Consider the following 13548-nt stretch of genomic DNA (forward strand, 5'->3'; position numbering starts at 1 on the left):
GCTGTTGATGGGATTATATTTCACGAACTCCGGTTGATATATATGAGATTACTACTAGCATGACTTCGTTTTTCTGTGCTTCGACAACCTGCAGAAAAAAACCATACAAAAACGTGAAATATTTAGTCACAAAGACTTACCTGTTTACGTCCGAAGCACACGGTAAAAGAGTCACGTAATTATTATGGGAAGGACGTAGCTTTAGCAATGGTACAAGCTCCACACAGAGGATTTCCTGGTTTTAAAGCGTGGTCTGTAGCGCGGTAAAGCGAAGTCATACCACTGGTAATCTCACATATTTCTCCATTCGTTCACTCGTATGACCCCAGTTGTACCCGAGGTCATTAGCCCTTGTGTGATTGGAATATAAGAGCGCGATTTTAACTATGACGGCTTTACGGAACTTTTGTATGAATGAAAAGTGCATGTATTCATCTCCTGCGCCAGTGTTCTTGACCTATCGGAGTGGACCGAGGAAAAAAAGATCATTTGCCAAATCATCGTATGAACTTGCACTGTAACTTACGATGAAATCAGCCGTCCTTGTTTGTCACTAGGTTTTGTTCATAATACTAAGGAGGACCGCGTTTTGGAAAAAGAAGGTAAAAGTTTGTTTTTGATTTATTTAGGCAGGATGAATGTCGTTCGATAAGCCTGTTGAGATGGCCATGAAGCTACTGGTCGAGATACGATATATCACTGGCGAGGTCAGGCCGAGTTTTACTCCCGCTTTGAATGTGGCAATTTTTAAGCACGATTAAGAGAATCTAAGAGTATCTTTATATCTTTGTGCGGAGACAAGTTTCGGTAATTATTATTTTTGTTATTGATAAAAAAAGGTTGCATTGCACGATAAAATTGAAAAAATCGGATTGTCTTTGCCACTTCTATACGTGCAAAAGCGCGCTTGCGTTAAAACTCGATGTTGATCTTTCCAGTGCCGACCTTGATTTTCAATTTTCATAAAAAGCTATTTGGAACTGGAAGCGATCGTTTCCATTTGATGTATCTGGTTCGCCAGCATACCGTCAGAGTTTAAAATGGCATTTGTATCTTCTTCTTCAAAGAGAAGAGCGGAGTTTGGGCCAGACCGTAATATTTTAGGATGCAGTTTGAACTCTGCCTTACTTGGGAAGAATTAGTGAGTGAATACATCACGGTTGATCTCCGTATTCCGTATTTTATTTTGCGATGATAATTTACATTTTGAATTAAAAACCTTTCGACGTTTTGTCTTGTGTTGTTTTTAGATTTTGTTATCTTAAGAATGCTACAGCAGTAACCCCCTGTCCACTCCCCCTCCCTCCCCTCTCCCACTATACATTCGACCTCCCCACGACTTCAAGCTCTTTCAAACCGCGTTGGATCTATTCTTTGTTTCTATATGCTCCCGTCTATTATTGAGATTTGCCTAAAGGTAATAAAAATTACCCGTATTTCGGAGAAAAGTCTTGATGTTTATCTCCATCTCTCCAATCAATTGTTTGCAAGAATTTGGACAACGATTTGTAGGCTTCGTCGAGAAATTCGGAAGATTGCAGTAACTTTTCAAGCGCCTTGTCCAATGTCGGACGCAAATGAAGGAATTTCTGCAAACGAAAAGTTAGTTGAACATGTATGATAAAAACGAAGGCAAATTAATAACAGGATTTAGCCTTCATGACCATACTTTGAGGTTTATCACCATTAGGTTCTACCTCATCGCCGATAACTATTTGCCAGAGATCCTTCTCTTCAATTATCATCTGCATCTTAAACTTCCAAAGGTGAAAGTTCTTGCCGTTGATCTTTTCCATCCGTGTAAACGCTTCGTTATTTCCCAAAGTCCACATATTCAATATTTCGCACTTATGTATTCTTATAATATCGCGATATCTTATATACTTTCCTTATTTGCTATCATCAACAGAAACTCAAACGCTCCTGGGCCCATAACCTGTTAAATTATTCGTGATTCGGCAATAACATTCGGATTGTACGTGAAATTATTATGACTTTTTTGTGGAACAAACAACAAGTTAAATATCAGCGAACAACGATATTACAATAACAAGTACGAATATTATTTAATCTGACATATGTCATATCTCCTTAATTATGCACGCAATGCTATGTTGCTTATGTCTTTTCGTTTGATGTTCATATCTTAACAGCTAGTGAATGTGCCAAGCCGGAATTGATCTGTTGAATTTTCGCGCATTTCGCTAATTTTACATGCACGTTTACTCAGCCGTTCTATATACTCCAGTCTTGTCAACTATTGAAGAGCTAAGTACATCTATTAAGAAAAGACCTGGGAACGTAACGATGTGTCCATGAATTTTTTTCAGTTCTTCGTTAGCAAGCTTTTCATCATTGTGGACAAGACCTTTCTCCTGCATCCATTTTTTGAGGTCGTCCATATTCCTCACTTCATTTTGTGGCAATATTCTCCTGCCAAACACCTTCTCGTAAATTTCAGTGTTTTTATCAGCTTGTTGAGACATTTCTGTAATAAAAGATTGCAACAAAGGATCCTGTATTTTCTTCGAGCTATTTACTATATTTTCCGTGTTCAAAAGCCCCAAATGTTCCTTGTGAAGACGACATCTTAAGGAATGTGAAAACTTTCCAACTTTCCATTCTTTATCCTTCATCTTTCCCTCGACCATTTCTACATCCTCAACTATGACAGCCATCTCCGAATCTCGTCCACCAAGCATACTTCTGTCGTTGATGTTAGCTGAACCGATAATAGAAACTCGATCATCGACGATCATCAATTTGCTGTGCACATAAATAATTTCAGTTGCCATATTCTTGCCCAGCAAGCCGTGTGTACGTAATCCATAGATGCTAAAATAACTATTCACTGAAATGTCTGGGTTCAACTCTTTCAGTCTATATATTAATGAGTGCTTCCCCGTAAAAAGAGTGGCATAGTTCCAGTAACTTAGTCTTTTTAAACCATTTAATGGCCAGTTTGATTTCCAATCCTCGGGACCAAATTCTGGTTTCAAAGGCATAACTATCATCACGTGAAAATCCTCACCATTCTTGTAGGCACGATGAATGCGATTCGCCAAAGCCGATTGAATCTGATTCTCCACGTCTGGTTGGGATGAGATAAAAAACTGATTCTCGATGTAAATGTATTTCTCTGCATTTTCAATTGCGTTAAGATAAGCGTTATAAATGGAGGCTTCGTGGGGTTGCCCAGCTGACCAATTGTCAACAGAACGAAGAACTTGAATGTTAACCTTTGTGAATAAGCTGTCATCGATATCAAGCACTTTACTGTCCGATACATCAAGCTCTATTGGCAAATCTGGAAGACCCCATGTGCACCAACTGGGTTTAGCATAGTATCGTTGACGAAAATGCTTTACTGCATCCGAGACCGCATCGCCGGTAAACGCACACGCTACATCATGCCATGGCATTCTAGGAATTTGATTTCTATTAATATATTCATAATCATCACTGGGCTTTTCCCAATTAATTTTACTTCCGTCTGAAAAAAATTCGTTTTTATAATCTTTGCCAACCCATCGACGATATCGTTCATATGTGTTACCTGCTTTCATATTTTCACAATGTTCCTCAGTACATGGATGAAGCGGATAGTCGTCCATCAGCTCATGAGATGGAGTATCCCAACGACCATTACAAAGATCAATCCCACCAACAAAAGCTTTCCGCCTGTCAATAATAATAAGTTTTTCATGATGGCTCCATAGTATTTTCGTAAAAAAGTGTTTTAATATGTTGAAACGGTGTGGATGACGATAAACCACTATATTGTGGTGTTTGTTTAAAGTTGAAATTGTATGATCACTGCCGACATCGAGTGCTACCTTCGTTTCCCAGTACAGTAGAATATACACTTTAACGTCTTCGCTAGCTTTTCTCATCAACATCTTATCCAGTCGCCATTTCAGATTGTCTACGCCATTATCAGGCCTTTTCATAAAGATATAGGGATTCATTTGCCAATCAGTAATAAGTATTTCCTTGTGCGCAGCTTCAATGGCATCAGCAACGGCAGACATATAATCTTTGCCATCAACAAACCATTTTACTTTGCTGTCATTACGGAGTGGTGCGAATGAATCAAATCGATACCGATGAGGCTTTTGATATGTCCAAACAATCCGCATCGTGTGTACAAGAATGGCTGCCAGGAGCGGCAAGACTAATGTCGTCAAGAACGGCAAGAACTGCTTTAAACATGATTGTACCAACATGGTTATACAGGCAATTGTTATTTCGACCAGTATTTGACGTCAAGCAAATGCGGTGCATGTATCTAAAAGGTTATGGAATAAATCGTTCTGGTGACGTGGTGGCAAGTATTTATTTTGTTGTGTGTGCAAACATTTCAAACGACGAAAAGCTTTTATTAGCATGTTTTTGTCGCTCTTGGTGGGCTCCGGTCTTTTTCAACTGCTCTGCAGGAGCATGAGTAAAGACTAAAGAAGATGTGATTACTCAGCATATGAACAAAAGCTCTTTGCATTCGTTTATATTTTTGCTCTTTCGCCAGTCGGATTTCAAGGGAGTGATACAGGTGTCCTCTGAGTTGTGGTTTTATTTTTCATTTATAGTGTCTTTCAAATTGTCACTCAAATAAAATAAGTAAGAGATACAACTTGAATAACGTCCGTATTATAAAAGCTCACTTAAACTCACACTCACGTAGTGGTGCTTTAAAATCACCTCATAATTATTTAAAGGCGGCATTTTCATTCCATTGCTTGCTTAATTTGAAACATTTTAGAAAAACTCTAGCCATGATTGAAAAAAGGACTTTGCCAAAGTTTAGAGAGAGTGTGAGTTTTTTGTCGCACTCAGTGAGTGTGAGTGTGCTTTAATACAGGCATAGAAACCTTTGCAAGAAAACCAAATTACAAGACGTTACATAGGTTTGACCAAGCTAAGCCAATCAACCTCAAAATGTTAGCTTTTACTGAAAGTGTATGTGCATGAAGATTTATTGGTATTTTATAAAGCAAAGTATACGACATGCATATATTTATCAATGGTGATGATTTTTCTCCTGAGCTTCCGCCACTATATATATATGCTAGGGGGTAAGCTGTCTTGGAAAAAAAACTCAGCAAAATCCTGGTTAAACAACATGTATTTCTTCTTTTACTTCTGCTCACATGTTTGCTGTAATTTGGATTCATTATTCCATCAAACATTTATTTCTTGATTTTTATTCGGAATCTTCCTCTTATCTCCTTTGGCGGATACATACAGATTAAATATGTCAACAACTGCTGAGTTCAGTTCATCCTTTAAAAAAGACTTGGAAAAGTAACGATATTTCCACGAATAAATTGCAGCTCCTCCATGACACCCTTTTGATCAATATCAATAAGACCCAGCATGTTTTTTCAGTTGTCTAGATCCTCGTAATTCCATACTTGATTGTTCGGTAATATTCCTTTACGAAACACCCTCTCGTATGTTATCATATTAAAACTAGCTTGTTCGAATATTACTGTAATAAATGATTTCAACAAACGATCCTACACTTTGTTCGAGCTATTTACTATATTTTCCGTGTTCAAAAGCCCCAAATGTTCCTTGTGAAGACGACATCTTAAGGAATGTGAAAACTTTCCAACTTTCCATTCTTTATCAGTAATGGTTTGAACCGGAATATCGTTATAATGATGATCGTCCAGGTTAAGAAGTCCTGAGGATTGTTTTGTTGTTGTTGACTGACGTTTCGACAACAACAACAACAAAAACAGTCCTTCTCAGGACTTTATTAACCTGGACGATCATCATTTACAAACATATAACGATACTCCCGGGCTCAAACCATTTACTTTATTACGATCATTTGGACGACAGAGCGAACAACTTGCTAACGACTACATACGTTTTGCAAGCAACGTCAGACGCATACGCCAACAACTCTGGTTCAACCACCGCTGCAAGGATTTTGGTCTCGTTCCGGCAGGACTTAGAATTAAGTCTCCGTTGAACACACAAGAGGCTACTCAGATTGTCAAATCCGCCAGCAGACGACTGATACGAGCACGAATTAACGACTGTCACAGACGAATCAACTATTACATCAAACAACAAGAGCAAAGACTGAACAAACTGAAGGAACTCATACCAACGACAGTAAGTGATACTTTACTTTCTACCATACAAACTATTGCAGAGAAACGAGCAAACAAGACAGAGACACAACACCAAATCAAACAACAACAAAGACTTGAACGTTTAAAACAAACTAAAACACGTGCAAGACATAAACATGACGATAACTGGGTGAGGAATATTTCTTCCCGCCCATTAGACGAAACTGAAACGCGACTACTATCTTACGGACTAAAACATTCCATAACACCTAGACAAATCCCGACTGAGACGATAGTATCAAGTGTCGAGGCTGTCCTAGCGTATCAAAGAGACTTGTCAGAGACAACCAAAGACGAGATCAGAAGCAGGATAGCCTCCACTTTACAATCGTCCTCTATACGTGACAACAACTTGACAAAAGACGAACAACAAGCACTCAAACGACTAAAACACGACAACAACATCGTCATTTTACCAGCAGACAAAGGACGCGTGACTGTGGTCATGGACAGGAATGATTACTTTAACAAAATGGACGCACTTGTTAACGACAGACAAACGTACGAACAACTCAAACGAGACCCAACACCATCACTAGTACGCAAACTTAACAGCAAGATCTTCTCTATGAGAAAATCTAACATTATATCTGAACGTATTTACTATCGACTCAGATGTTCAGTACCACGACCACCCAGACTATACGGACTACCAAAACTTCACAAACCACAAATACCCATGCGACCAATTGTATCATTCTGTGGTTCGCCTACTTACGAACTTTCAAAGTACTTGACTAACATACTGCAACCACTTACAAACAAATCAAAACACAAGCTACAATCCACTGAAACTTTCATTAAAAAACTGTGCACTATACAAATACCGGACAACTATATACTAGTGTCTTTTGATGTGAAATCACTGTTCACCAGTATTCCACTTAATCTGGCACTTACTTGTACAAAAACCCTCATTACAAACACCACGGACGTACTGCCATTACCGACAGAAGACATTATGGAGTTACTAGAGCTCTGCCTCACCTCGACTTACTTCCAATACAAAGGAACACACTACAAACAATTACATGGGACAGCAATGGGCTCGCCCGTTTCTGTTGTAGTTGCTGAAATTGTAATGCAATCTATAGAGGAACGGGCACTCATGACTTACAAACATGCACTACCTTTTTGGTTTCGCTACGTAGATGACACAATCACAGCACTACATGCAGACGAGATTGATGACTTCCATACTCACATCAACAAACAGAACAGCCACATACAATTTACCAAAGATGTCGAAGAAAACGGAACTCTTCCTTTTCTCGACTGTTTGGTAAAACATGACAATCAAAAACTAGGAACAACAGTTTATCGCAAGCCAACACATACTGACCGACTACTAGACCAATCATCTTACAACCCTACATCACACAAAGCCACCACAATCAGAACATTAACAAGACGTGCACAAATCATATGTGATTCACCGGACGCTCTACAAAACGAAAACAACTATCTCAAACGTGTTTTTGACAAAAAACAACTATAACTCTGACTTTATCAAACGCAACACTTACAAACCCAACGAACCCAACGAAACGAACAACACAGTGACAACAGCAACGATACCTTACATCAAAGGTACGTCTGAGACTATCTCGCGTATCTTACGACCATACAACATACGTGTCGCACATAAACCAATCACAACGTTACGACAAGTATTAACGAACATAAAGGACAAAGAACAACCCAACGAACGACAAGGTGCAGTTTACAAAATAAACTGCTCCGACTGCCACGCCTCCTATATCGGAGAAACTGGCAGGAACTTAAACATAAGACTTACTGAACACAAACGAGCTACTAAGAAACAAGACAAAACTAATCACATTGCCGAACATCACCGAATCACAAAGCACAACATTGACTGGGACTCGGCAAAATGCATCACTTACAGTACTGACTATAGACAACGGCTTACATTAGAAAGTTGGTATACCAACTTGGAACAAACCCCCCCTGAACAGATCACAGCAATTACCGGCACCTTACAAACGACTTATTCACAATACAAACAAACGATCAACTAAAAACATTACACTTCAAACTAATTCACAATGACAATACACAATTGACATCCACACATTACAACTAAAAACGTCATACCTAAATCACACATCACAACTAAAAATAAAATATTTCACTTCACACTAATCCACAAAGACAATACACATTTCCTGCACATTTCCTGTACACACAATACAATGACGTAAGAACCAGAAAACAAATACGGCTAACCTGACGTTTACTCCTCATTTGACTCTGAAGATGACTACCGCTAAGGTTGTCGAAACGTCAGTCAACAACAACAAAAACAGTCCTTCTCAGGACTTTATTAACCTGGACGATCATCATTTACAAACATATTTCCATTCTTTATCCTTCATCTTTCCATCGACCATTTCTACATCCTCAACTATGACAGCCACCTCCGAATCTCGTCCACCAAGCATACTTCTGTCGTTGATGTTAGCTGAACCGATAATAGAAACTCTATCATCGACGATCATCAATTTGCTGTGCACATAAATAATTTCAGTTACCATATTCTTGCCCAGCAAGCCGTGTGTTCGTAATCCATAGATGCTAAAATAACTATTCACTGAAATGTCTGGGTTCAACTCTTTCAGTCTATATATTAATGAGTGCTTCCCCGTAAAAAGAGTGGCATAGTTCAAGTAACTTAGTCTTTTTAAACCATTTAATGGCCCATTTGATTTCCAATCCTCGGGACCAAACTCATCACGTCAAAGGCATAACTATCATCACGTGAAAATCCTCATCATTCATGTAGGCACGATAAATGCGATCCGCCAAAGCCGATTAAATCTGCTTCTCCACGTTTGGTTGGGATGACTTAAAAAACTGATTCTTGATGTAAATGTATTTCTCTGCATTTTCAATTGCGTTAAGATAAGCGTTATAAATGGAGGCTTCGTGGGGTTGTCCAGGTGACCAATTGTCAACAGAACGAAGAACTTGAATATTAACCTTTGTGAATAAGCTGTCATCGATATCAAGCACTTTACTGTCCGATACATCAAGCTCTATTGGCAAATCTGGAAGACCCCATGTGCACCAACTGGGTTTAGCATAGTATCGTTGACGAAAATGCTTTACTGCATCCGAGACCGCATCGCCGGTAAACGCACACGCTACATCATGCCATGGCATTCTAGGAATTTGACTTCTATTAATATATTCATAATCATCACTGGGCTTTTCCCAATTAATTTTACTTCCGTCTAAAAAAAATTCGTTTTTATAATCTTTGCCAACCCATCAACGATATCATTCATATGTGTTACCTGCTTCCAAATTTTCACAATGTTCCTCAGTACATGGATGAAGCGGATAGTCGTCCATCAGTTCATGAGATGGAGTATCCCAACGACCATAGCAAAGATCAATACCACCTACAAAAGCTATCCGCCTGTCAATAATAATAAGTTTTTCATGATGGCTCCACAGTATTTTCATAAAAAAGTGTTTTATTATGTTGAAAGGGTTTGGATGACGATAAACCACTATATTGGGGTACTTGTTTAAAGTTGAAATTGTATGATCATTGCCGAGATCGAGTGCTTGCTTCGTTTCCCATTAAAGTAGAATATACACTTTAACGTCTTCGCTAGCTTTCCTTATCAACATCCTATCCAGTCGCCATTTCAAACTGTCGACGCCATTATCAGGCCTTTTCATAAAGATATATGGATTCATTTGCCAATCAGTAATCAGTATTTCCTTATGTGCAGCTTCAATGGCATGAGCAACGGCAGACATATAATCTTTGCCATCAACAAACCATTTTACTTTGCTGTCATTACGGAGTGGTGCGAATGAATTGAATCGATAACGATCAGACTCTTGATTTGTCCAATAATTCCAGATCTGGTTGCAAGTACGGCCATGAGCGGAATGATCAAACAGCTGAAGAATTGCTTATAAATAGATTTTGCTGGCATGGTTTTTCGGACAATTGTTGGTTTGACAAGTAGTTATAATGTGGTTTATCTGTTATAACAAACAAGCTAAATTTGTATATTTTTCTGCTGAGTTGGTGACTAACCTTTACTTGATTAAGTTTGCAACTATTTGAAACTAACAGGCATGAATAGCTTAAATTAGCATTTGCATGAATGTCGCTTTTGGTGGGCTGCATTCTTTTCATCTAATTGCCAGGTGTAATAATAATAATCTCATAATTCAGCTGACATATATTTCTATATATTAGGTTTAGAAATTGAAGTTTCTCGCTCTAGTGAATCTCATAAAATGAGCCTTAAGTTTGTAATCGTTTCTACATGTTCGGCATGTTCGTAATGTTTCTTTTTTCAATAGACAAAGCTAAATCTCGAATCAAAGAACTTGAAGAGAAAGGTTTTTCGTCCAAAGCTGACCATTTCCTGTCAATGGAAAAGTGCAGTTTGCTGGATGCGCAACTCCAGCGCATGAAAGATAGGCAGCAGACAACAAATGTTGACGCGGGAAAACTCAAAGTATGGTCATTAGGGCTAAATCCTGTCATTAATTCGCCTTCGTTTTTATCATACATGTTCAACTAACTTTTCGTTGCAGAAATTCTGCAGGCATTTGCGTCCGACATTGGACAGGGCGCTTGAAAAGTTACTGCAATCTTCTGAATTTCTCGACGAAACGTACAAATCGGTGTCTCAATTCTTGCAAACAATTGATTGGAGAGATGGAGATAACCATCGAGACTTCTCTCCGAAATACGGGTATTTTAAGTTTTTATTACCTTTAGGCAAATTGCATTTTTTTATGTGTGTAGTATATGGTTACCGAGTTATAAGCAAGCTCATTAATAGTGGAGGGACTATATTGAAACCGGGGAATAGATCCTACGCGGTTTTGAATGAAGAAGGGTATTCTAGTTTGGATTAGCTTTAGGGGGCTACTGGTTTCTGCACCATGTCAGACTTCTTTCTTGTTTAATTCTGTTCCTTTTTTAGTACGGTAAGGAGATTTTTGGAAGCGTGCTCCATCAAATACTAAACACGACTGCTTTAATTTCACTTTTGCTAAATTTTTCGGTCGAAACCAAAATCAAACTGTCTGATACTGTATACTTCTCCAGGTTTGGGTTCAATCTCTAGGTTTTGATCCGATTTAAAATTGAATTTGTAGAGATTACAATGCTCATATGTACTTCTTTCCTGTTTGTATACGTGCATGTGCTTGAAGTTTAAGCACGTGTGTAGATGAGAACAAACTCCGTGTTGTTTATTTGGCAGCTGAAGACTATGCTCGAAGATTTTAGTGTGCTCAAAGTGTACAAGACAATAAATTATGACCTTTAGTTGTTCATGTGCATGCATTGACCTTGAAGTAATTATCTTTAGATTCACTTTCGACAAATCCGAACGCCATACCTCAAAAAGTCTATAGCTCAATATTCAAAAGTATCAAATCTTCTACTCCAAAATAAAGTTTTTGTCGTATTAAGGGAGGCACTTAAAACACCATGTGACAATGATGAGTCCATGCAGATGAGCAGGAAGCAGCGCTATCTTTGACGCGACTAACGCCTTCACCTTCTTCGTCCTCATCATCCGACAATAGTGAAATGGCTTCGTCACATCATGATGAAGTATCCACCTGTTGCACCTCTACCCCTCTTGAAGGCTCATACGACGATCGTCGTACGATTTCGGAGCCTCTCAATACTTCATTGGCGGACGTAAGTTTTCATTTAGTTTTTGACTCTCCGCCGGACATACGGTCTGTCAGTTCCATGGACTTTTCTGACGATACAAAGGAGACGGACATGGATGAAGATTGTTCTCTGCTCGATTCATACCACGTAAACCCGATTACAACATTGCCAGATTTCTCCGCCATCAAAGAAGAATTCACTAAACATCACTTGGAGTCAATACCAGAAGGTACGCATGTGCAAAAGCATCGGGATTTAACATGCTGATGACACTTATAGCTGAGTTTAGTTTTATCCTCGTACTGCATACGTTTGTTACTTTGGAACTTCACTCTGAAGATGACTACTGCTTAAGCTGTCGAAACGTCAGATACACCAGTTAACACCAACAACTCAGCAATACCAACATCAACACTAGCAGCCTTCTTGGGACCGAACTAAAACTGAATAATCAACGCTACTCCCACCGGGCTCAAAGCATTTGGCGTTAATCAAAAAAATAGCCGACTTTTACAGCACCTGAAAGTATTGTGTTTGCCAAACTTGTCCCAGTGTTTTCTCGTGCAAACCAACCTGTGTCGCGAAAGTGCGCTTAAATGTCGCATCGCAATCGTGTCTGAATAAAAATCGTCGTATTGTCTTCTTATTAGAGGGTGAAATCAAACGATTTGCGGCTGATTCTGCTGCCAGCAATACCAGTCCATCTGCCACTCTTCTGTGTGTTGGAAGACGTACATCAAAAAGGAGAAGTACGATTGATGAATTTACCAGTTATAAAGAACCGTCAATCCACAAGTATGTTATAAATTTCAGAAAAGGTGGTCATTTTAAGCATATCATTGTTTGACTGCATCTATTTGCATATTTGAACTCGTGTTTCTACAATAAAGGCTTGTTTTGCACCTGTCTTACTTTTAACGATATTCAAACAAATATTTTTCTCCGCGTGACATCTCCACATCGTGAGCCTGAGTTCAGTTCAATATGTCCGCCTATTTTGCCATGGTTATTGCTTTAACGACGCTTTCAAGCCCAATCTATGCTACTTGAACAACTAAACCGAAATGGAATTTTTATTTTCGTGCATGTTCACTGCACGATTCGAGCAAGAATCGACTGTACCAAAAAAGAATTTGGTGACCCTAGCATGTCAGCATACTTTCCAAGCAGAAGTTAGACATAAAATTAAATACTCTAGAGGAATGCTTTTATTAGGGGGGTGCATCCCCCAGACTTTTCTAAGACCATCCAGAAAGATTTGAAAATGACAGGGCACTCTGAAGCTCTGAAGAGTATCATTATAAAACAATTATAGGCAAGAAAATTGTACAGTAAGACGTTATACTTACCTCATTTGCATCTACCATGTGCAAAGAAAACTGTTAGTTTGTCGTGTCAACTAAGTTTGCCATTTCTGGTTTGTTTTGTGTGAACTGTTGTATTTCTCCATAATTTATGCTTTTTGGATTTTCCTGTTCTGATTGACTTCGTTATCGTTGCGTCGACGCTACCAAATTTGTCGTCTTACAACACTGCCGAAAATTTTGTCGAAAAAACGGCAGTGGGGAAACATATATAATTGGAGGGGTGAAGTCTAGGTCTTAAAACGACAAACTGCGAAGGAGTTTAACTGTACACAACATATATAACGTACTTATTGCTAACTTCGTTATTATGAACCTTACAAAACTTTATTATTATTTATGTTTTATA

General features: G+C 38.7%; 2 protein-coding genes and 1 pseudogene across 2 annotated transcripts; 1 reads left to right on the forward strand and 2 right to left on the reverse strand.

Annotated features, from left to right (window-relative positions):
- Positions 1-1167: 1167 nt before the first annotated feature.
- Positions 1168-4139, reverse strand: LOC124438760 (phospholipase D1-like). Its single transcript, XM_046988961.1, has one exon. It carries the CDS (start codon positions 4137-4139, stop codon positions 2223-2225), a length of 1917 nt encoding a protein of 638 aa, XP_046844917.1. The 3' UTR covers positions 1168-2222.
- Positions 4140-5478: 1339 nt separating this feature from the next.
- Positions 5479-10270, reverse strand: LOC124438769 (annotated as a pseudogene).
- A 210-nt stretch (positions 10271-10480) lies between these two features.
- On the forward strand, positions 10481-11987 carry LOC124438780. The gene is made up of 3 exons (XM_046988979.1): positions 10481-10657; positions 10737-10897; positions 11626-11987. Exons 1-3 carry the CDS (start codon positions 10481-10483, stop codon positions 11693-11695), a joined length of 408 nt encoding a protein of 135 aa, XP_046844935.1. The 3' UTR covers positions 11696-11987.
- The last annotated feature ends 1561 nt before the right edge of the window (positions 11988-13548 follow it).

This window comes from Xenia sp. Carnegie-2017, unplaced genomic scaffold (genome assembly GCF_021976095.1).
Source record: "Xenia sp. Carnegie-2017 unplaced genomic scaffold, XeniaSp_v1 HiC_scaffold_1, whole genome shotgun sequence".
Lineage (NCBI taxonomy): Eukaryota > Metazoa > Cnidaria > Anthozoa > Malacalcyonacea > Xeniidae > Xenia > Xenia sp. Carnegie-2017.

Bases quoted from the DNA above. Each gene is read 5' to 3' on its own strand.
- LOC124438780 (XM_046988979.1), top strand. From the start codon at position 10,481: ATGTTTCTTTTTTCAATAGACAAAGCTAAATCTCGAATCAAAGAACTT. The intron at 10,658-10,736 runs GTATGGTCATTA...TTTTCGTTGCAG, and splicing joins TTGACGCGGGAAAACTCAAA to AAATTCTGCAGGCATTTGCG. The intron at 10,898-11,625 runs GTATTTTAAGTT...TGTCGTATTAAG, and splicing joins GACTTCTCTCCGAAATACGG to GGAGGCACTTAAAACACCAT.
- LOC124438760 (XM_046988961.1), bottom strand. From the start codon at position 4,139: ATGCGGATTGTTTGGACATATCAAAAGCCTCATCGGTATCGATTTGAT.